General features: G+C 46.8%; 1 protein-coding gene across 2 annotated transcripts in view; it reads right to left on the reverse strand.

The window, feature by feature from the left end:
* LOC146027098 (beta-1,4-galactosyltransferase 1-like) overlaps positions 1-23,411 on the reverse strand; it is a 134,361-nt gene that overhangs the window by 58,984 nt on the left and 51,966 nt on the right. For both annotated transcript variants that reach the window (XM_083158092.1, XM_083158091.1), the window contains exon 2: positions 17,035-17,100. In XM_083158092.1, coding sequence (XP_083014218.1) covers positions 17,035-17,100 — 66 coding nt within the window. The remainder of the gene's footprint in view (positions 1-17,034; positions 17,101-23,411) is intronic.

The raw sequence follows: 23,411 nt of genomic DNA on the forward strand, positions 1-23,411 counted from the left end.
GCCAGGAGAGCGCAAGGGCAAAGCTAACTACACCTACAGAAGGCAGGGGGACCCCGGACGCCTGGCGTGTACTAAACGTAACAATACGTGAAGATGGTACTAAATGTAAATGGTGAACAAGGAAGCAACAATGCTACAAGGATGGGATAATATCACAACAACTGAGGGCAACAATGCCGAAGATGGAATATAAAGATAAAAGATACAGCTGGCAGCAATGCTTCTAACCAGGTGGAATATGGAGCTAGAAAGCACTGACAACCAGGTCCTCTGATGACACTTATCTGTAGCCGGACACAGGTAAACGGGACACGGCACGAGGAACAGCACGAGGCACGACACAGAACGGGAAGGCACAGGACTGCAAAGTACTTCTGGAACCAGGAACACCAAGGCACACTAAGGTATGACCAAAGCTATAACCGGCGTCTGTTCCCAGCAGACGCCAGCTATTTATTTGAATCTGCCGCCTGTGATTGTGCTGACGTCAGCCGCGCTGACGCCGCACGCTGCTTGGAGACTCGAGAGCGTTGCCCAGCAACGCCCCGACGTCCAGCAGCCGGAACCACGGAGCCGGAAGCTCGGGGCGTTGCTAGGCAACGCCCCCGACGCTCCCCCGGCGCTCCATCTCCGCCGCCCGTCCCGGACGTGACATCACGCAGAGGCGCTCTGGGACGGCGGCGGCTGACAGGTATATCAAAATAATTATTTAGTCCAGTCGCTTAGTTGGGTTGAGTATAAATGTCAAAATATTGATATTCATCGTGTTCACCACCATGCACTTTTTTTCTTACTTTTAGACACTTTTTTGGATAGAACCATGCACAGATCTCTCTGACCTGTGCATGGTTGGATCAAACTTGCCAGCCTGGACCTGATCTATTTTTTGCGATTTTAGATAATGTTTAGGGTGTGATTTGAAAATTCGCACCCTATTACATTTGCAATTTTAAAGTTTTCTATGAGAAATTTGCGATTTATTGGTCATAGCAAAATGTGCAGATTATTACCACAAATTGCACATGTGATTTTTGGCCATTTTTGACCAAAAAAAAATCACATTTTACTAAAAATAGCATTTTATTAGATTTTAAATTCTCAACTTTTTTATTTCGGTACTCTTTACTTAGAAGGGCGCCCACGATTTTGATCGTGGGGATCGTTAGTAAAAAATCTCGGGCATCTCGGGGATTGAATGCACTAAAAAATCGGGTGCGATCAACCGACGAGATGCCCGAGATTTCCCATAGGGAACAATGTTAAATGTCTCAATTGACCCAATTTTCCTGTTCAATGCCTCAATTGACCCGATTTTTCCATAGGAAACAATGTTAAATGGGCCACAGAGGCCAAATAGGCACCCTGAAGTGTATAATGGCCACCCGAATTGTTAACGCAACCCCACGATCAACGTCAACCCGATGCGTGGCGAGCGCAGCGAGCCCGCGAGGGGCGGCGGTACGCGTCCTACGACCTTTTCATACCCCCACTATCCACGTCGGCCTGGAGTTGAGAATAGAAAGTGTGGCGAGCGCAGCGAGCCACCGAGCCCGAAGCGTGGCGAGCGCAGCGAGCCCCGCGAGGGTACGCGGACAGCTGTGAAGCCCGCGAGGGGACGCGGATACCTGTGAAGGTATCCGCGTCCCCTCGCGGGGCTCGCTGCGCTCGCCACGCTTCGGGCTCGGTGGCTCGCTGCGCTCGCCACACTTTCTATTCTCAACTCCACGCCGACGTGGATAGTGGGGGTATGAAAAGGTCGTAGGACGCGTACCGCCGCCCCTCGCGGGCTCGCTGCGCTCGCCACGCTTCGGGTTGACGTTGATCGTGGGGTGGCGTTAACAATTCGGGTGGCCATTATTCACTTCAGGGTGCCTATTTGGCCTCTGTGGCCCATTTAACATTGTTTCCTATGGAAAAATTGGGTCAATTGAGGCATTGAACAGGAAAATCGGGTCAATTGAGACATTTAACATTGTTCCCTATGGGAAATCTCGGGCATCTCGTCGGTTGATCGCACCCGATTTTTTAGTGCATTCAATCCCCGAGATGCCCGAGATGGGCGCCCTTCTAAGTAAAGAGTACCTTTATTTCTTCCAAATGGATAGGACAAAGTACATCAATATGTAGGAATGGGCCAAAAGAACTTTCTCCATCTGGCTCTCTTATGTGCACACCCAATTAAAAATAGCAAAGTTATTTATAGAAAGGGTGGTTCATTTGGCCTCTTCGTATAATCTGGAAACCAATGCAACAAGGAATAACCAGGATCTAATCCCCAGTGACACCTGCCAGATGTTCTCTTTCATCTATGTAATGGTTTGCGCAATAGACTATTTTCTTTATTTACTCTGTTCAAAACCTCCATGCTCGATTTATCTGGATGAATGTATTGTTTGTTTTTTTATTGTGTGCCACTATTTTATTGACCTTTTAATAAACTATGTTAATGCAGAATAGGTTGCTAAAAAACAGCTGGACCTGCTTCTCTCATTATCGTAATGACGTAGGACCAGATAAGGCTCAAGTACTGTAAGTACATTTACAAAAGAGGAAGAGTGTTATTTCACCCGCCTGGCAAATTGCACTCTCCCTCTTGTTGCTGATATAACCAATGCTTTCATGGATTCTGTGCATTTGTTGGTAAAAATATCCCAGTGGCACTTACGGCTGTTTAAAAAAAAAAAATGAGTTAGCTAGAGGCAGTGCTGTGCAGTGAACATTTAACCTATGGGCTGCAGGACTGCAGCCTCTCCAGATATCACCCGCCACTGTGCTATCCGAAGTGTCTGTGAGACTGCACTGGCAGTGACTTCCTATTGGAAGTGCAACCTGCCAGTCACCCAAGGTAGACCCATTGGGAGGTATTCCCTTACATTTGGGATGCCTCTATGGACTGCTTTGTGTGCAGCCCATAGAATTCAGGGTCTGCGCATGGTCAGTACTGAGGCCAGTACTGCGCATGTGCCTGTCATCTAGAGCGTACAGGCGCTGGGACTGGGATTTGGCATCTATGAGCTGCTGCCTGAGTACCGAAGATGATACTGCGCATGTGCCGGTCCCGCGACCATGGAGGTAGGAGCTGCCACTGGTGCTGTTTGAGTGCAGCAACAACAACTGCAGCTGTCAACATTGATAGCTGCAGCTGTCTGCAGATCAATCAGTGTCAATGATGGTTCATAACTTGAGGAGGCAAGGTACTGGTCACAGTCAGATTCATTAGTGTAGGAAGGAGAGAATTTGGAGATGGGATTTAAGATGTATTAAACAATGGTGTTGCTGAAGATTGTGCAGATGAGGGTGAGTCAAATTTATTGAGTTCTGGAGAATATTTGAAGCCAGTTTACAAATTTGTACAACGATGGCTTGGATGGGGATCACCAGCTATGTTTTTCCAGGTCATTGTTAGTGCACCTTTTGAGATACTATGCAAGTCAACTATTTGGGTTGTGTAATAAATGTCGAAAGCAATGCATTTTCTATGATTTCCGGCTTTGCTAATAGACTTCACATGATTTTCGGCTTTTTCATAGAAACATATAATTTGACAGCAGATACGAACCACTTGGCCCATCTAGTCTGCCCCTTTTTTAAACATGTTACCTCAAACCATATTTAATCCTTATTTTTTGTAAAGATATCAATATGCCTATCCCAAGCATGTTTAAAAATTGTTCTACTGTATTTGCCTCTACCACCTCTGATGGGAGGCTATTCCACTTATCTACTACTCTTTCTGTGAAGTTATTCTTCCTCACATTTCCCCTGAATCTTCCTCCCTCTAGTTTCAGTGCATGTCCTCGTGTTCTGCTGCTCCTCTTCCTGTGAAGAATGTCTCCCACCTGTACCTTGTTAAAGCCCTGATATATTTGAAAGTTTCTATCATGTCCCCCTTTCCCTTCTCTGCTCTAAAGTATACATATTAAGATCTTTTGCATTTACTATGTTTCCGGCTTTTCTAATACACTTTACATAAGTTTCCAGCTTTTACCCATACCCTGGTTCCAAATGTAATAGGCTATGAAAATCAGAAAGTGAGAGATTTTGGGAGAGTTTTCCCATTATTTTAAAGTGGTAATAAATGACATGCCAAAATCACCCTGGTTTTTCTAGTGTGCTGCTTTAAAATAATGGGAAGACTCTCCCAAAATCTCTCACTTTCTGATTATTAGCCTATTACATTTTGCCCCCCATGTCCATTACTTCCAAGAGATCCCCTACAGCATTCTGGTAAGTATATTTCCCCTAACCCTAATCCCTCTAATCCCCACCCAGGCCCTAACCTTCTTCCTAGTGCCTATCTGTTATGGTGTTAATTGTTCTTTTGGAAAACTGCTTAGTACAGTAAATGTAAAATGAACCTCTACAGAAAGAATGTATACTGTAGTAGTAGTAGGATTTCCGTGATCATTATGCCTGCATGTTGGTGTGGTAAAAGCATCTGTAGTTTGCTTACAACCAACTTAAATTTTCAGGTGATGCTTCAAAGTAGATGATTTGTTTTCCTGCCAGATACTGAATTTAAGATTTGCTATTAATGAGTAATAATAACTTACTGTATGCTAAACATTATTGATGGTCTTTTTGGATTCTGAAATGGTTACTTTTACATGCAGGCTGCTATTCTTAACGAGTAATAGTTGGTTATGCTAAGCCTTATAAAGGATTTAATTCAAGTCTGAAACTTGCTATTCTTAATCTCTTATATATTTAGCCAGATCTGTCACTCGTCCCCTGTCTATATAACGTTCCCGCCCAGCGGGATACACAAACCCGCCCCCCCTAGGGAAAAGACCAGTGTTCTATGTGTATAACGTTCCCGCCCAGCATTATACACAAACCCGCCCCCCTAAGGAAAAGACCAGTGTTCTACTCACCCCACCCCCTTGACATCACCTCCGTCTGCCCAGCCAGGGCTACAGTACATGCCTACCATTTCTCCACAGCCACCATCCACCATTACTCCCGCACCACCCCCCAGACACCCACGAACCCCCCTCTGCGATTTGCGGCCCCCCCCGCGACCCCACCCCCTCCCGTGATTCGCGGGCCCCCTGTGACCTCCCGCGATTCGCTGGCCCCCCGCAACTCCCCCCTCCTGCGATTCGCGGCACCCCCGTGCCCCCCTCCCACGATTTGCGAACCCCAGCCCCCTCCTGCGATTCATGGCACCCCCCCTCCGGCGATTTGCAGGCCCCCTCCCGCGATTGGCGCCCCCCTCATGCGATTCGCGGATCCCCGCCCCCTCCCGCGATTCACGACACCCCCGCACCCCCCTCCCGCGGTTTGCGGACCCCCTCCCGCGATTCACGGGCCCCCGCACCCCACCCCCCACCCTGTGCCACCTCCCTCCCTTGATTCACGGCACCACCCTTAATTCACGGACCCCACAATTCCCCCTCCCGCAATTCACTGACCCCCACAAGCCCCCTCCCGCGATTCATGGCACCCCCCCCTCCGGCGATTTGCAGGCCCCCTTCCGCGATTCGCGCCCCCCTCATGCGATTCGCGGATCCCCGCCCCCTCCCGCGATTCACGACATCCCCCGCGCCCCCCTCCCACGGTTTGCGGACCCCCTCCCGCGATTCACGGGCCCCCGCACCCCACCTTGTGCCACCTCCCTCCCTTGATTCACGGCACCACCCTTAATTCACGGACCCCACAATTCCCCCTTCCCGCGATTCAAGTCCTCCCGCCCCCTCCCGCTATGACCCCCCGCGCCCCCCTCCCACGAATCGCGGACCCCCGCACCCCCCCCCCCTGCGCCCCCTCCCTCCCTTGATTCACGACACCCCCGCCCCTCCCGTGATTCACGGACCCCCACAACCCCCCCTCCCGCAATTCACTGACCCCCACAAACCCCCTCCCGCAATTTGCGGACCCCCCTTCCCGCGATTTGCGGACCCCTGCCCCCTCCTGCTAATCGCAGATCCCCGCGCCTCCCGCAATTTGCAGACCCCCCTGACCCCCTTCCGGCAATCCCCCCTCCCAGCGGACCCCCGCGACCCCGCTCCCGAATTTCACATACCCCCGTGAGAATGGGGGATCCTGTGCCGCCACAAGCAGGTGCCGCCCCTAGGTGGGTAATCCGGCCTAACTGCCGCGATGCAGGTTCCCCCACTGCCAGAAGTGTCCCCATGGTCCTCTGCACCAACACCACAACTTTTATCAATGTCTTGCACACATACCACTATTATACAGCCTCCTGCTCTCATGCACCCTCACTACTTCCCAGTGGGAGGAGACGCTCACCCACTGCCGGGAGCTGCATACTGTCCCCCACCCTCTTCCAGTTCTAGGGATGCCCATCGACCATCAATGATTCCAAATCATCGATGGTTTATGGCCGATGTTGAATACTTTTGCCATCGATGTGGGAGGACCAGATGGTTTGCCTACATCAATGGCAAAGGAGAACCGATCAAGTTTCAATTTTTTTAAGGTGCCGGGAAACTCCCCTCCCCCCCACACACCCGGAAGTCCCGCCACAGATTGACCCACGGCCTATTCAGTCAGATATAATGGATGACCATCGATAGCTACAACAAATCGATGGTTATCCAAGTAATATGTTACTACTACTATCGATGGCAGGGTGCAAAATCGCCATCAATGCCAACCATCGATGGCATTCGCACCAATGCCCATCCCTACTCTGCAACAGCCAAAAACCTTTACTACCTCTCATGCCCACACACCTCTATCACTGCCCTGTCTCCTGTTCTCCTGCCCCGTAACTTCCACCAGTGGGGACCCGCTCACCCTGTGTTGCCCACATTCCCCTTCATGCTTTACCACCCAGCCTCCTGCTCTCATGCACCCTAGCTTTCACCCATTAGGAGGAGACACTGACTCAGGGCCACCGTCCTGTACTCCTGCACAGTGTTCCCTCCTCTTTAGTTCCCCGTATGCCCACACACCCCTATCACTACCCAGCCTCCTGTTTTTCTGTGTCGTGACCTCCGCCAGTGGGGATCCGCTGACCCAAAAACACCCTACTATACTATTGCACACACACACACACACACCTAAAAAAAAACACTTTTTAATTAAACAAAACAATACACACCCCTTCCAAATCATATGCTCTCTATTTAACACATTTCACCTATAACTCAAGTTGCAATACAGGGCATCTTTCATACAATTCTAACCATATTTCTCACAATACAAACGTTCACAAATTAAGGGGGCGCAGCCCCTTACGCCGGTGTGAAGAGCGCCCGTAGGGCATGATGAATCACCTAGTGTTTATATATATAGTATGCTAATTGATCCAAGAAAGATGCAATTGCAAGTTTAAACAGAGACTACCTTCTAATCTAGAACCACAGTTTGTGCACCACAAAAACCACAGAACATGTGCTGGACTATCTTCACCAGAGCTGTTATTTGCATGTTTTTAAAAAAATAGAATGCCCAAACTATTCCATACTGCATACCTTCCAAATTGTTAATTTGCAGATTCTGGACCCTTGCATGCACCATAGGCGCATAGGCATGGCCTAGAGGTTAGGGGACATGGCCTATGCAGCCCGCAAAGTCACGCCCCGTGTTAGCCCGTGTTGGGACATGGCCACTGCACATGCCATTAGCCTCTCTGTCTCTGGGAATATTTACTGCTACAGAGTGCCGGGCAGGGGGTACTCCCAACTGCCTTCCACTGCAGGACACTGCCAGTCCTGTGTGGGATGCCGGACGGTCCCACGAAAATTGGGACAGTTGAGAGGAAGGTTTACCTGCTTATGTTGCAAAGCCCTCAGTGGTGATATTTGCATGCGAACAAGACACAGGGATAGATAATGAAAATTAGCCATTACTTTTCACTATATATAGCATCAATTTGATGTATATTATATACTGTACATCCTACTATACAGTCCTCCGGACCCCTGGCCAAGATTTCTGGTTCAACTTTTCATACAGCCCACCAAGAGCCTTTGAATTCTGGTGGACTTTATGCATTAGATAACACATATCCATGTGGTATCAATGCCTGGAGTAGACACAAACTAGAGGTCCCACTTGGGATATAAATGTCCATATAATAAATGCAATACTCCATGGTGGTCGACCACCATGGAGTATTGCATGTATTATATGACATTTATATCCCAAGTGGTAGCACTTGATCTGTCTTTTGTATGTTGAATTGTTTATTGGAATAGTTGGTGTCTATCCCTTAGATTAAAGCTGCACCCTTTGTTTGGAGCGCAGGCTCTTTATCCCTTTTTGTTTACACACTAAAGGTACTGCCGGACCTCTAGCGTCTGTCTCTTTCTTTCAAGGCAGTGCCCATTTTTGGAGGGGCTGCCGCCAATAGAATGTGCGGACGCCGCGCTGTGGGTTGAATGGCGGACGGACACAGCAATCAGAGGAGCTCGGCATGTTGTTAGGAACTCCCTGGGCAATGAGCATTTAACTCCTCCCCACCCTACAATGAGCATGTAAGTCCCCTTGGCAATGAGCATGTAAGTCCCCTTGGCAATGAGCATACAACCTCTCCCCTTGACAACAAGTATATAACTCCTGTTAACTCAAGCATTTCCTTCATTCCATTAATGATTGTTTATGAAAAGCTTTTCTGTGCTTTATTTTTTCTGTATTGTATTATATCCATTCCATTCCATAAAACCTTGAGTCCTATTGGAGAAAGAGCTCTTTATAAATAAAATTATTATTATTATTATTAACTCCCCCTGGCAATGAGCATGTAACTGCCTGGCAACAAGCATTACAGTGTGTAGTAAAATAGAAATTACATTGTTTGGTATATTTGTAATGGGCATTATGGTGGGTGGCATTATGTGTAATGGGCATTACGGTGTGTTGCATTATATGTAATGAGCATTAAGGTGTATGGCATTATGTTTCTGTGACATTGACCAGTGTGGCATATATGTCTAACTGCTTTACACAAGAAAATAAACTAACTAGGCACTCGTAGGACATTTTATATCTTTAAAATTATGCTCACAAATATTGTTTATCAAGCTGCAGATCTCAAGTTATGATACCACACTGAGTGGGAGATTTTCTAAATGAAAAATGCGGTAAAAGCCCTGTTATCTGGGTTTTTACCACATTTTGGGATGCTTTAAACATCCCCCGTCGGTTACCGTGATGGGGGGCATCGCCAGCAAAAGCCTATGGGCTTCTACCGCGACCCACCGTCGCCCGCACCGACCCCTTTACCCCACACCGACCCCCCCTCACCTGTGTCCGGGCAGCACAGAGCTGTGCTGCCCGGACCTGTGACCTCCTCCTCCCTGCACCAGTGGTGTAGCTAGGTGCCAGAGTGCCCGGAGCAAGGGCATGTTTCGCACCCATACCCCCCCCCCTCCATTTATAGTAGGCGGGGCTCTTGCGCTGCAAAAAGGGGGCGAGGCCGTACATTATACCACACACACCGTAATGCCCATTGCTCGTTTTAGTGAACTTTGCAATACCCATTACACATAAAGCCACATGCCATAATGCCAATTTCACATAAGGCTACACATGATGCCAATTACATACTATATAACAAGGGGGGTTGAGGAGAAAGGGAGAAAGCAGGGGAGACAGGGAGAGGTACTTGGGAGACAGGGAGATCAGGACTGGGGATAAAGAGAGGGAGACGGGACTGGTGAGTCAGGGAGGGAGAATGGGGAGAGATGGGACTGGTCAGATGGAGGGAGAGTGGGGGGGTACAGAAACTGAGGGGGGGGGGGGACCCTGGGAGGGTAAGAGAGGAGGAAGAGGGGCTGGGGAGACAACGGCAGTCCCTCTTGTACCATAATTGCAGCTGCCACAATGCTGACACCCAGGAGCTATATGGAATAAAAAAAAGACAAATTGCATTATAATGCACTAATGAATGTAGATGTGCCACAATAATTGATTGTCTCACCAGGTCTCACTCAGCTTCTCAGCAGAGTCTCCCGGCGCTGGCATTGACACTGTTGTCCTGCTCACAGCAGGGTCTCCCAGTGCTGGCATTGACACTGTCCAGCCGGCACTGGGACTGTCCACCGATCCCAGCAGGAGACCACCTACGCTGACTAGGGACTGCGGCGCCGACACCACAGCGGGTGAGCGGGCTTGCTGGGGGAGCCGGCGGCAGAGTGCGCAGCTACGGCGCCCTGGGATATTTCTGCGCCTGGAGCACATGCTCCGCCGGCTTCACAGTAGCTACGCCACTGCCCTGCACTGTAATCCTCTTCCGGGTGCAGGGAGGAGGTGAGCCCGGCTCAGCAGCAGCAGAGCTGGGTAAGGGAGGGAGGAGCTGCCGGGACCCAATGTGACCCGCTTACTCACCGCAAAGGACAGCTCTTAACGCAAGAGCTGTTCTTTGCCATAATCATCACATATGTTAGAGCATATGGGATAATTATGTAGGCGATGGGCGGCGGAGCTGGGCTGCGGATGTTAGAACATCCCGCCCATAATGATTTATAGCATTTTCCAGACAAAAACCTACAGTATATATCCTTGAAAATATAGAATTTCACAGAACTGAGCTGATATCAGAATTATTTTATTTATTTACAGTTTCTTATATAGCGTAGCATATTCCACTGTGCTTTAAAATTGGAAACAACAGTGATAAAACTGGGTAGAAACAAACTGACATAGAGGTAGGAGGGCCCTGCTCGCAAGCTTACAATCTATAGTGATAATAGGAGGGATACATAAGGATAGAATTCCAAAGCATGGCAGGACCACCTGATTGCAAGACAGTCCTGATGGGATGCAATTATTATAATTTATTATAATTTTATTTATAAGGCGCCACAAGTGTTTCGCAGCGCCGTACAAAGGAACAATACAGGGAGACAAAGCTTGGCAATTAGATATGAATGTTCCTAAATATGATAGGCTTGAGTTTTCAAAGAACACTTGAAAGTTTGAAGGCTAAATATTCTATACAGAACCTATTTAACACCAGAAAGGATTAGTAAATTCTCTCAAAATAACTGCAATAGTTGTCCAAAATGTAAGGAGCCGGGTTGCAACTTTTTACATCTCCTTTGGGAATGCAGAGGACTGCAAGTGTATTGGAAAGGAATTGGTAAAATCTTGATGGCAACAGGGGTTCCATGTCAATGTCTATCACCTTTAGGGCTTATTCCTGGGGTCTGGCCTACAAATAGCAGAAGCAGATCTTGTGCAGAGCGGAGAGGTCAGGTAGGGATATATTTTGAGATAAGCAAAGAGATATAAGTCGGTGTAGTCAGAGTGATGGCTTTGTATGGAAGTAGAAGTATGTTATATGGAATGCGATAATATGCATGCAACCAATGGAGGGATTGACAGAGCGGATCAGCAGATGTTGAACGTCTAGCCAGGAAGGTCAGCTTGTAGGATGAGAGTCTTTTCTTAGGAAGACCGGTAAGGAGGCTATTGCAATAATCAATAATGCATGGATTAGAGTTTTTGCAGTGTCTTGTGTAAGGTATGTACAAATTTTTTATATGTTTTTTAGATGCATATAACATGATTTAGAGACATATTGAATGTGAGGAATAAAGGACAGTTCAGAGTTGAGGATGACCCCTTGGCAACAAGCTTGTCAGAGGGGGGAGTTTACACTCCCCAGCTTCAGTGGACAAGAATTTAATACACTTGTCCCTTTCTGCTTTGCCTTGTTAATGGGTGTATTACCGCTATAATACATCTACCTTGTAGGTGGTGCACATGGACCCCTTGAGCAGCAATCATTTTCCTGGGGTTTTGCTGAAGTGCAGATGCCTCTGGCACAGCCCTAGAGCATACTTGCCTACCTGACCCTCTCCATGAGGGAGAAAATGCTCTGTTCCTGGACTTCCCTGGTAATGTATGATTGCCATCACCTGTGGTGAGCTAGGTAATTGATGAGAAAGGTGTTTCACCACAGGTGATGGTAATCATACATTACCAGGGAAGTCCAGGAACAGAGCATTCTCTCCCTCATGGAGAGGGTCAGGTAGGCAAGTCTGCCCCAGAGTCTAGTCACAAATGCAATGCCCGGCTGCTTAACAGAGAAAAGGGATCCTAAATGGATACTGCACAGGGGCCACCTCCTCTGGTAAAATGCCGTAGATTAACACCTGGTGTTATGCTACTTCTAGAGAAGGTTGCTGATGGAAGTAAAATAAGTAAAGACCATTGTTTCAAAATGGGTATATTTCTAGGATAATATTATATCCTCAACATTTCTAGGTCTTCTGAATGGATTGGACAAAGTTGTCCATCAGGACGGAGGGATGGGCAGAAAGATTATTCTCCATCTGGCTCTCATATATTGATACCCGCTAAAAAGTAGTCATGTTATTTATTGAAAGGGAGGTTTATTTGGCCTAATTACAAACCCCTGCAACAGGTGCTACATGACCAGGATCTAATCCCCAGTGACAACTGGCAGGTGTTATCTATCATCTATGTAATGGTTTGCACAATAGACAGTTTTCTTTATTTACTCTGTTTAATACATCCATGCTCAATTTAGCTGGATAAATGGTTCATTTATTTTTTATTGTGTATCAGTATTTTATTGACCATTCAATAAACTATATCAAAACATAAAAATGCTGCCTGAACTGACCTCCTCTGATCCTGGATGACATGTATTAATTTGCTAAAGAACAACTGGCCTGATTCAGACCTGTTCACTATGCTGCGTATACTTGAAGCCTAGCGAACAGGTCAGCTCTGCCTGCTGCCTCACCGGACACTGGCATCCCCTCGATAGCATGCGTGGGAATGTGCACCAGAAGACATTCCCTCTTATGCAGCCAAAGGGGAGAGAAATCAGAATTTTATTTCTGCAGCTGATCGTCTAATACGGGGCAGGGGCTAACGTCATGTGATGTTAGCCTCCCACCTACAGCAGGCAACACCACGCCTGCATTCCCAGTGGAATGGGCATCATTTTTTTGGGGACGCCCATAAAACGTTTGGCAATCCCCTGCTCCAGCCCTCTGTCCACCCCTGCCCCTCCACCCTGGAGTGAATGGCACGTCAAGTGTGTAATTCGCCAAAGCTGCCCACTCCCACATAAACACACATGTGCAAATCCCACATGTGAGAGTGTTGACTCACCTAGTGAATTGCACCCTCCCTCTAGTGGCTACTTTGACCGATGCTTGCATGGATTCTGCACATTAGTCAGTCAATATATCCCAGGGGCATTCATGGTTGCTTCAAAAAATGTTTTATTGTTTTTTGTATGCACAATCCCTGGCTGCCAGAACAGTGTTGTGTGAGTGCAGTAACAGATGCATCTGCTGAAATTGATAGATGCCGTTTTTGGAACTTCATGGTTCATAACTTGCCAAACCAGTTTGGATCCCTTTCTAGATACAGTATAACAACACTAAAAGTGGCCCTCTCATACTCACTCTCAGAAGCGGTAACTGCAGCACATAATGTCAGTCTCAGACTGGCTCAACAGGGAACCGGGGGATTCACCTTTAGGCCCTGGTGATTTTTGACCCTGCCAACTTTTTAGGAAGGTGATGCCTGGCAGTCATCCCACTACCGACTGAACTAGTGGCTCGAAAATTACTTTGATATTGCCACCGGTAGTCAGCAACTACTGACCAACCCGGAAGCTGAAGGCTGGGAAGTTGATTTTCCAGATTCCAAGAGGAGCTGTGCAGGCTGACGTCACGTAAGTCATGACATACTGTACTTGCACAGACAGTAACACTGCGCTACTTTGAGGAGGAATAGATTAAAATAACCACCATGGGATATAAATAAAAAGCATTTATTTCATAGAAAACTCATTAAAAAAATTATATGCATAATTTAAAAAACAACATTTAAAAATCAATGATTATAGCAGCATTGACAAGGTACTCTCATATATATATATATATATATATATATATATATATATATATATAAAGATTCGATTTGGTATCTGGCACTCACCTGTTGAGACTTTATAAACTTCACCCGGTGCCCTCACCTGAGGGTGTAGATAAAGTTGAATTATGTGCGGCACTCTTGGGATTTTTAGTGAAGAAATGACACTGCGTACAAGTGCTGAATTTCTACGTTTCGGTTTTATTCACAAAACCGTCATCAGGAATGATTCCTCATCATTCCTGATGACAGTTTTTTGAATAAAACCGAAACGTAGAAATTCAGCACTTGTACGCAGTGTCATTTCTTCAATAAAAATCCAGAGAGTGCCGCACATAATTGCACTTTGTATATATATATATATATATATATATATATATATATATATATATATATATATATATATATATATATATATATATATATATATATATATATATATATATATATATATATATATATATATATATATGTATATATAAATAAATAATATACCGTATTGGGACACCAGTCTCTCTTGATGAAGATGATGATTAATAATGTCCAAGTCCGGTTCCTATGTTGACCTCCAGTTAAAAGCAGGGGATCTTTCCAAAGCTGATCTCATACACTCAGTAGTGGTAGATCCTCACTCGCTGAGTGCTTGTTGTGTGTAAGGAGTATGAAGAAGTACTTCAGTGAAGAAGTAATTGCAGCAAAGGAAGAACTTAAATCCCAAGATTGGGGCTCAGGTAATCCTGAGGGTAATGGAACAGGTCTGGTCACCGTCTGGGACTGGAAATTCGCTGTAGATGGATCCAATGGATTGGCGAATACCCAGGAAAGGCTGGTCTGTGACAAAACCTTGGCATATCGAATGCGTTTTGCCAGTTCAACTGGCTTTATAAAAGGTGATTTTCCAGATTCCGAGAGGAGCTGTGCAGGCTGACGTCACGTTAAGTCATGACATACTTGCCATATATTCTTACTTCTCGCCCCTTGAAAGCACTGTGCAGAGAACAGTTCTTGCTCAGCCGTTGCCGCCCCCCCTCGACCTGGATATTTTGTAGTCCTTGATGTTGCAACATAATTGACCTTGCCAATGTCTGACTGGAGTATTTGAAGTAAATGCCAAGGATATGCTGTGGTAGGGGCTATTTAAATACTGTGTATAGCAGTGACATGCAGTGAGGTCAATGGCTTTGGAGGAAACAGAAAAAGGTCCATACAGCAGCAGAACTAATGTTTGAAGGCTTCAGCCCACAAATTGTTACTTAAGCCTGGTGAAATGATAAAGTGGCCTGTGATAATGCAGCAGCCAGTCATCTCCTGACTGTCAGTTTGCAAGCCGAGCCTGTAACTGGCTGCAAGATGTGTGTATGCAGCCCATAGTGCTATTGGCCCCCTAGCCTAGTGGCCAATCAGGAGTTGCTAGGCAGCCAATAGCGCTATTCCGGAGGAGGAGCCACAGGATATAAACTCACATCCAGTGGCTTCTCCTCACTAGTCCATGGGTTCACGTTCTTCATTTTGTTGTGTTGCCAAGTCCCTGGATCCCTACTTGGACAGAAGAGGACGCGATCTACGCCGGAGGACCCCCATAAGTATGGTTTTCTTCCGCAGGTACACAAAATGGATTTTCTTCAGGACCGTCGGATGTAGGATACCTACTGTACCTACGTGTCAAGGTAGGTAAGTATGTGTATGAACAGACTATGTATGTAATAAAGGTATACTTTATTGCGTGTTTGTGTGTTATTTCACTATTTGAATTGTTGTGGAATTCTGTGGCACCTTTATACAGTGGTGTAGCTAGGTGCTATGACGCCCGGAGCAAGGGCATGTTTTGCGCCCTCCCACCCCCCCATTTGTAGTAGGTGAGGCTCCTGCGCAGTGAAAAGTGGGTGCGGCCCAACATTATGTCACACACTGTAATGCCCTTTGCACATATTAGCAAACTTTGAAATACCAATTACACAAAAAGCCACATGCCAATTACAGATAAGGCCAAACATGATGCCCATTGCATACTATATAACAAACCATAATGCCCATTACATACTATATAAACACACCGCGATGCCCATTACACCACAACTGCACACCATGATGCATATTACTACACACACCGGGATGCCAATTACAAAATATGCCGCACACCGTGATGCCCATTACACCGCACACTGTGATGGCAAATACACAATACCCCCCACACTGTAATGCCAATTACACATTACACCCAACACCATGATGCCCATTACACATATGCCCCCATACTAGTGCCAGACACAGATATGCCCCTACAGTTCCAGACACAGATATGCCCCACAGTGCCAGACAGGTATGCCCCCACAGTGCCAGACACATATATGCCCCCACAGTGCCAGACATATACCCCCACAGTGCCATATATGCCTCAGTCTGCACGCCCAAGCATGGTCCCTTCTCGTCTCCTGGGGTGGCCAATCCCCACAGCAGGAGGGGGAGGACACTGCCAGCCCAGGCCAGCCTCCCAGCGCAGTGTGCGCATCATTCATGCCATCATCCATGCCAGTCCCCGCCGCTCTGCCCTGCGTGCCACTTGCAGCCTGGCTGTCAGTCATCCACTGAAAGCCAGGGAGCCCGGCGCCGTACTCCGTTGCACTGGCAGCCAGAAGTAGGCAGGGGAGCGGGCGAGCTGGTGGTGCAGGCACAACTAGTTCTCTTCCGGCACCAGGAGCTCATGCTCTGCCCTCGCTACGCTCCTGCCTAAATACCATGCCAGCAGTTCATGGGAGCGATTATCCAGCAGCAGCACAAATGTGACTGAATGGTACAGCCCACAAGGGAGGGGTGAATTTGAGGAAGGATATTGGCTGTCAACTGCCCATCCACCGGGGGGGGGGGGGGAGTTTGGGTTGGAGTCTGCCGCGATTCATTATTTAGATTTCTGCCTATTAAACCCTGCCTGATCTGTGGAGCCCCTCTGAACCCTGGGGCCAAGTATAGTTGTCTCATTTGTTCTCCACTGCCTTCAGGACACCTACAATACATGTTTTCACCTTGAAATGCCTTAATGTGTTAGCTATCCCACACAATGATATATGCGCGCAACAAGTGTTTGCGAGACTTTATTGCAATAGCAAATAATCGCTCAACTGTGCAAATATCTGCACTTTTCCCCTGAAACACACATTGTACTGTATTGTTAATAAAATCATTTCAAGATAATCATTTCAAGCTTACCTAAATCAGAAGGTAATGGAGGGCATTTTGGCAACTGTGGTTGTTTGCTGTCCTTACCAATTATGTCTGTAGTAAATAAGAAAAACAAAATTATGGTTTTATAATTTCAATTATTAACTAGCCAAGAAAATAGGTGGAACAGAGCAGAGACTCCCTCTTTAAAATATTTTCTATCTGTATAGCAATTTCTAAAACCTACTCAAAGAAAGAAAATGCAGTGCACATTCGGTTCTTAGCACAATTTTGGGCAAAAATGTGGCCCCATCTACTGGGGCCAGATGAGCTTATTAATTGGTTCCTAAGTGTCAAGTCCAGAAAATGGACACCCCCCTTCCCAAATTGCTCCAATGATCATACTATGAAGTATCAGTTTAAAGGTGCCCATACACTTATCCAATTTGGGTCGATTTCACCTGATCCCGACAGCCCAAATCGTATGTGTTTGACATCCCCCTCCGACCCGATGTGTGGTCCTGCGTGCACAAAATCGGATCAGACCCATCAGTGGGACATCGCAGATGCATTTTAGTACCCACAAAGTGTTGGTTCCGTTCCGCAGGTGTGTGCTACCTATGGGCATCGGGGTCTGAGCGGCTGTTAAAAACTGGGAGCGGCATCTGTGGGGCACAAAAGCTGCTGAATTTTAAAAAATCATTTTAAAAACACTGGCCCGGACACTGATTGGCTGAGAGAATTCTCTCAGACAATCAGATGGAAGGCCGACTGACAGAGAATTATTTCAGCCAATAACAGGCCAGTCAGTCTTTTCAAAATGTTTGCAGTGCTTCATGCCTCGCCACCTGGCAGATGCCGCTACCAGCTCACCCCAGCAATTCAGACCCAGCTCCCCGGGAGTATTTTACATGCAATAAATCGCATGCGATATATTGCATGTAAAAATGGCACATCAAGTGCCGAATTGTAAGTGAGCCTCCCGGGGAGCTGCCAGGGGAGCTCAAGGGAAAACTGGCCCGACATGTTCTTAGGAAAAGTCAAACTAGTGTATGGGGGCCTTTATTGTTAAAAAGGGATACATTAAAAAGTAGCAGAGTGTTACATAGGTGAGAAGTAGAAAAAAAAAGTGTTAATATGTGTTTCAATAGTAAAAAGCTGTTTAAGTGCTAGAAAGTGTTACATTGTTGAAATAATGATGTCTCAAAGCAGCTCAGTCACAACAACCCAGTAGGTCACACACCCCAAACCCATTTCTAATACTGACAAAGTGTATATCAGGGATCATGAATGCAAATGCATTTACCATCACCCATTTATAAGTGATCTGACTAGACACTCCCAAAAGGGTGTGGCCTAATTCTAAGGGGCGTGGTCTAAATATAAGAGTGGGAACTAGCAGGAAAACCATTACCTGACATCTCACTTTTGCAACCTACATGACCAGACATTGGTTACAGCAGGAATGGTTGTTGTCCTTCCACGCTTAAGTTGGATGGCTAAAGGCCGCACAGTGACATATAAACATGAAGGCCCACACAGTGACCTAGTACGCCTCACAAATCAAGCCCAAACAATGACAGGCTACTTAAATCAATATACACTGTTTATCCATAATGCCCATTACACATTGTGCCACACACCGTAATGCCCATTACACATTATGCCAAACACCATGATGCCCCCAATACTTCTGCTTATACATATGATGCCTCCAGCAGTGCCTCTCATTAAATGTCACCAGTAGTGTCCCTCATAAAATGCCACCAGTAGTGTCCCTCATAAAATGCCACCAGTAGTGTCCCTCATAAAATGCCACCAGTAGTGTCCCTCATAAAATGCCACCAGTAGTGTCCCTCACAAAATGTCCCAGTATTACCCCCATAGTCAGCACCACATTGCACAGCCTGCCAGCCCTCCCATTGTCAGCACCACACAGCCAGGTAGCCCCCCCTCATAGTCAGCACCGCATTGCAGCCCACCCACCCCCCCTGTTCAGCACAACATTGCAGCCAGCTCACCCCCCCCCCCATAGTCAGCAAAGCATTGCAGCCAGCCCACCCCCCATAGTCAGCACCGCGTTAGCCAGCTTCACCCTTCCCTAAGAAACCTGCCTGAATCTCTGTGTCCCTTGCAGAGGTCTCAGGAAACACAGCAGATCCGTCAGAGGGCTGCTGCTGGTGGCTGTCTTCACTGAAAGGGTGCAGGCGGGACGGGTGCGCGGCATCAGGAAATACACAATGCGCATGTTCGCGCACAGTCCCATCCGCCCCAGCCACTGCACCTCCACCTCCGCCGGGTCCCACATGCAAAGGGACTAGCACTGAAGATTTTTTTTTACACAGCATTAACAGGCGGGCCACTCAAAATAACTCAGCGGGTTGACCCCTGTACTAGATCATTATTTTAAGTTTACCTAAATCAGAAGGTAAGTAAGGGAGTTCTAGTACTTGCAATAGTTTGCAATCCATTATGTCTTCGATTTTTTTATTATTATTAACCAATCATGAAAGATAGGTGTGATACAGCAGAGACTTGCTTTTAAAAATATTTTTCTACTGTAATAGCCCTTTAGAAAACCTGGCCTAAATTTTTAGAAAAAAATACTGTATATATAATTATACAAGTCCTTAGTTAAGATGATTGCTAGCCAGTGGTAGGATGGATAATTTTTTATGGTCAGGAGAACAATATATACTGTAGCCAGTGATGCCAAGCCCCCTAAGCAGAGCCAGATTAAGGTCTAAATGGGCCTGGAGCTGAACATTATCAAGGGCCTATTATGCGCAATAATAGGGGTTGTGGCAGCACTTAATAATGTGGGGGGCTTGACCAGTGTTCTGGTTGGGCGGTCTGCTCATGGGTCTCTATTTGTGTAAATACTTTCAACTAATTATATATGCCTGGAAAAAGCAGGGGGCTGGCATAGGAAAAGTGCAGGGAGATATATTGGCGGGTGCCCTCCAAAAGGTGCACCCGCAGGATGCCGATGTCCTAAAATCCTAAAATACTTGCGGGGAGAGGCGGCACTCCAGTCATAAAAAGAATACTGAAAGACAAAACTTGATAGACAACATTTCAGCACCTTTTATGTGTCCACCTAAGTTTACCACACCATATACCGGGGTGCGGTCAATATGCCGGTGTTCGGAATCCCAGCGGTCAAAATACCGATGCCAGAATCCCGACCACTGCAATGCACTTTGTCCCTTTATGGGTGTCCCCCGCAAGGGGGAGCGATCCACAGCCCCCTGTCGGCATTGCGGAGGTCGGGATTCCGGCGTCGGTATTTTGACCGCCGGGATTCCGACCGCCAGCATATCATACTGGACCCCATATACCCCTTATAAAAATCATGCAACAAAAGAGTAACCCCTTTATATTGTACTTGCCTCTTAGGCATTATGCCACATGGAATGAGCAAAAAATCACACTGACTGAGCCAAAATTCACACTATGGCACACGGATTGAGTCAAAATTCACGTTATGCCACACAGATTAAGGCAAAATTTGGCCACATGGATTGAGCCAAAATACACACTATACCAAACAGATTAAGCAATAATGCACAATATGCTTCATAAACGGGCATTGCGCGCCAAAGGTGCGCATTAAAAATTACACCATAATGCCCATTACATGTTAAGCCACACACCATAATGTCCATTACGTATTATGCCAAACACCCAGTGGCGTAGCTATAGCTCCGCAGCCCCCGCGGTGGCTGGGAGGCGCGGAGAACATGTGGGCGCCGGGGGTCTGTGGGGCTATAGTTACCACTTACTGCCGTCACGGTCCCGTATCTCCCGGCGCCGGCTCCTGCTGCTATAATGAAAACGGACTCTTAGAAAATGGCTGCCCGCATACTGCAGACAGTTTTCTGTCTGCAGTATGGGGTCAGCCATTTTATAAGAGTCCGTTTTCATTATAGCAGCAGGAGCCGGCGCCGGGAGAGACGGGACCGTGACAGGCAGATGCGGCCGGGCAGGTACGCAGAGGGGAGGGGGGGCGCCAAAAAATATGCTGCAGGCGGGCGACAGTTCGGTAGTTACGCCACTGCAAACACCATAATGCCTATTAAAAATTATGCTACATAAGTGCTGCTTACATATATGCTCATTGCCAGGGGTTACATGCTCATTGCCATGTGGGATTCCATGCTCAATGCCAAGGGGGAATATATGCTTGCGGTAACTGGGGGACAGCCGCCGCCGGGCAGAAATGACAGCCATTGACAGCCGGACAGAGAGCAGGGGGCTGCCCCGCTGTATTCAGAGCAATGCAGGTCCCGGCTATTTGAAATATAACCCCTTTCACACCAGAAAATGCAGGGATTTACCCGGGCTGGCCCCTATTACACCAGCCTAGTTCCTGCATTTTCTGGTGTGAGGAGAGAAAACTAACCCCCCCCCCTTTAAAGTTTAAAGGGGGGGTAGTTAACCAGCATTATCTTCGGAACCAACTGACCCATTTACATGTGGGCTTCGAATGATTTTCAAATGATTTTGGCCCTGTGAAACTGGGCCATTTGGTTCCAGAGAATCTGGAATTTCATGAACAGCCATGAAATTACATTTCAAAAATGAAAAAATCGGTTTACCCGCAATATCTCCAGAACCAATGAACCCATACGGACCAACCTGGTATCAGATTGAAGGCCCAGCAATTTGAGTTAGACAGAGATCAACCTCAAGCTTCTGTGATGCCGTTGGAACCAGGTGGGGGTCGGAATTTGCAGGTCTCATGTTATCATATGGGGAAAACGTCCCAGCTTTGCCTGGCGGTATCTCTGGTTCCCGGGGGGCTAGCAACGCGGGGCCGTGCTTGTTGGAAAGCCCTGACCCTCAGCTATAAAATGGACCTATATAGAGAGTGCACCTGGAGCTATAGCTCCATCAGGCCCATTGTTAATCCGGCTCTGCCCCTAAGCCATGACTGCTTACAGGTCTGAATCAGGCCACCATCCAATAGTCAGATTTGGCCTGTTTTCTCCAGATTCAGATCGATCGGACAGATCGATCTGAAGAAAAAATGCCAAATCTGAGCTCCCTGAGAATAAATGTGCGGCTAGGTCTCAGATCCATCTGACAAAAAATCTTAGGTGCTGCACCAAAGATCTATCTGATCTAAAGTGGTCAACACAGGCCAGTCAGTCAAAGAAATTAGATGTTAAAAAGTGGTCATTTTATGCTGCCATCGATGACCATTTGAACTATTGTCATTGATGACAACCATTGATGGTGATCACAACGATGGCCATCCCTAAGTGCAGCCAGGTTAGTTTTGGTCAGCTGCTGAAATCAGATGCAGTCTAGTCAGTCAGCTTAGGCTAGCGGTGCGCGGGCAGTTGTGATTGCTCTTTTCTTTATTTTCTATACATTGCATTTTGATTGATTGTGTGTTCCAGCAGTGACTTGTCACTGAAGCCCTTGTAAGGGCTCTAACTCCTTGGTGTGCTCCCAGCTAGAGATCCACAGATGTGTCCCCAGTGGGTGAGATCCCCCTGATACTATACAGAGGGACACCCCTGGTATTGTTACCCTGTTTGTACTCACCTATCTGCAGATTACCATTTATGGTGGCAGTGGGTTTGAGTAACAGAGTAATTCTCACAGACTTATCCGGCACTGAGATAGCCTCCATTAGGGCTGTCCCTATGGGCTGAGGTCCCTCTGAGACTTTACAGAGCGACACCCCGCATAATTATCCAGAGACCATATGCACTTTACCTATCTGCAGATTACCATTTATGGTGGCAGTATGTGCAAGTAAAGAAACTGGTCCGACATATACCCAGTGCTGAGATACTGTGCTCTGGTTAACTCGCCAATCTGCAGATTACCTCATATGGTGGCAGTTTGAGTGACTAACAGAGACGGTACCAGGATAGCCCTCATTTGGGCCTTAGGTTGGGGTCCACACAGTGACACCCCAGCCCACTCTCATCTGGGAGACCAGGGTTGATTTTCCAGTGTGCACCCCACTACATTGGGTGCAACATATGGGCAACAACCCTTATTCGTCACACCAGACAATTTATTGGAGCTATTTGTGACATACTGGGGTACGATTACCCAGTCTAGATAAGGACAGATCCAGGCAGCAGGAAGAGATTGGTATTAGTATTGAAACTACCAATCCACTGCATGGATCAGCCTATCTAAATACTGTTCAACAAAACATCTTACATACTTTTGAATAAAGATTGAACACAGAGCAATCCCTGCCCGCCACCTTTGATTTATGTGTGTCATCCCAACTGTATATGTCGATATATGTTTTTTAAGTAATTTTCGCAGCCTTTTAAATAATGAATCAATAAAGGTTAATTTTTAATAAGTTAGTTTATTAGAGGTGCACCCACAAAAAGGACATTCTTTTTCTCTTTTCTCTTTCTAGTCAGTAAGTTCCTCTGCACCAATCA

This window comes from Crinia signifera, chromosome 1 (assembly GCF_055691185.1).
Source record: "Crinia signifera chromosome 1, ASM5569118v1, whole genome shotgun sequence".
In the NCBI taxonomy this organism is placed as follows: Eukaryota; Metazoa; Chordata; class Amphibia; order Anura; family Myobatrachidae; genus Crinia; species Crinia signifera.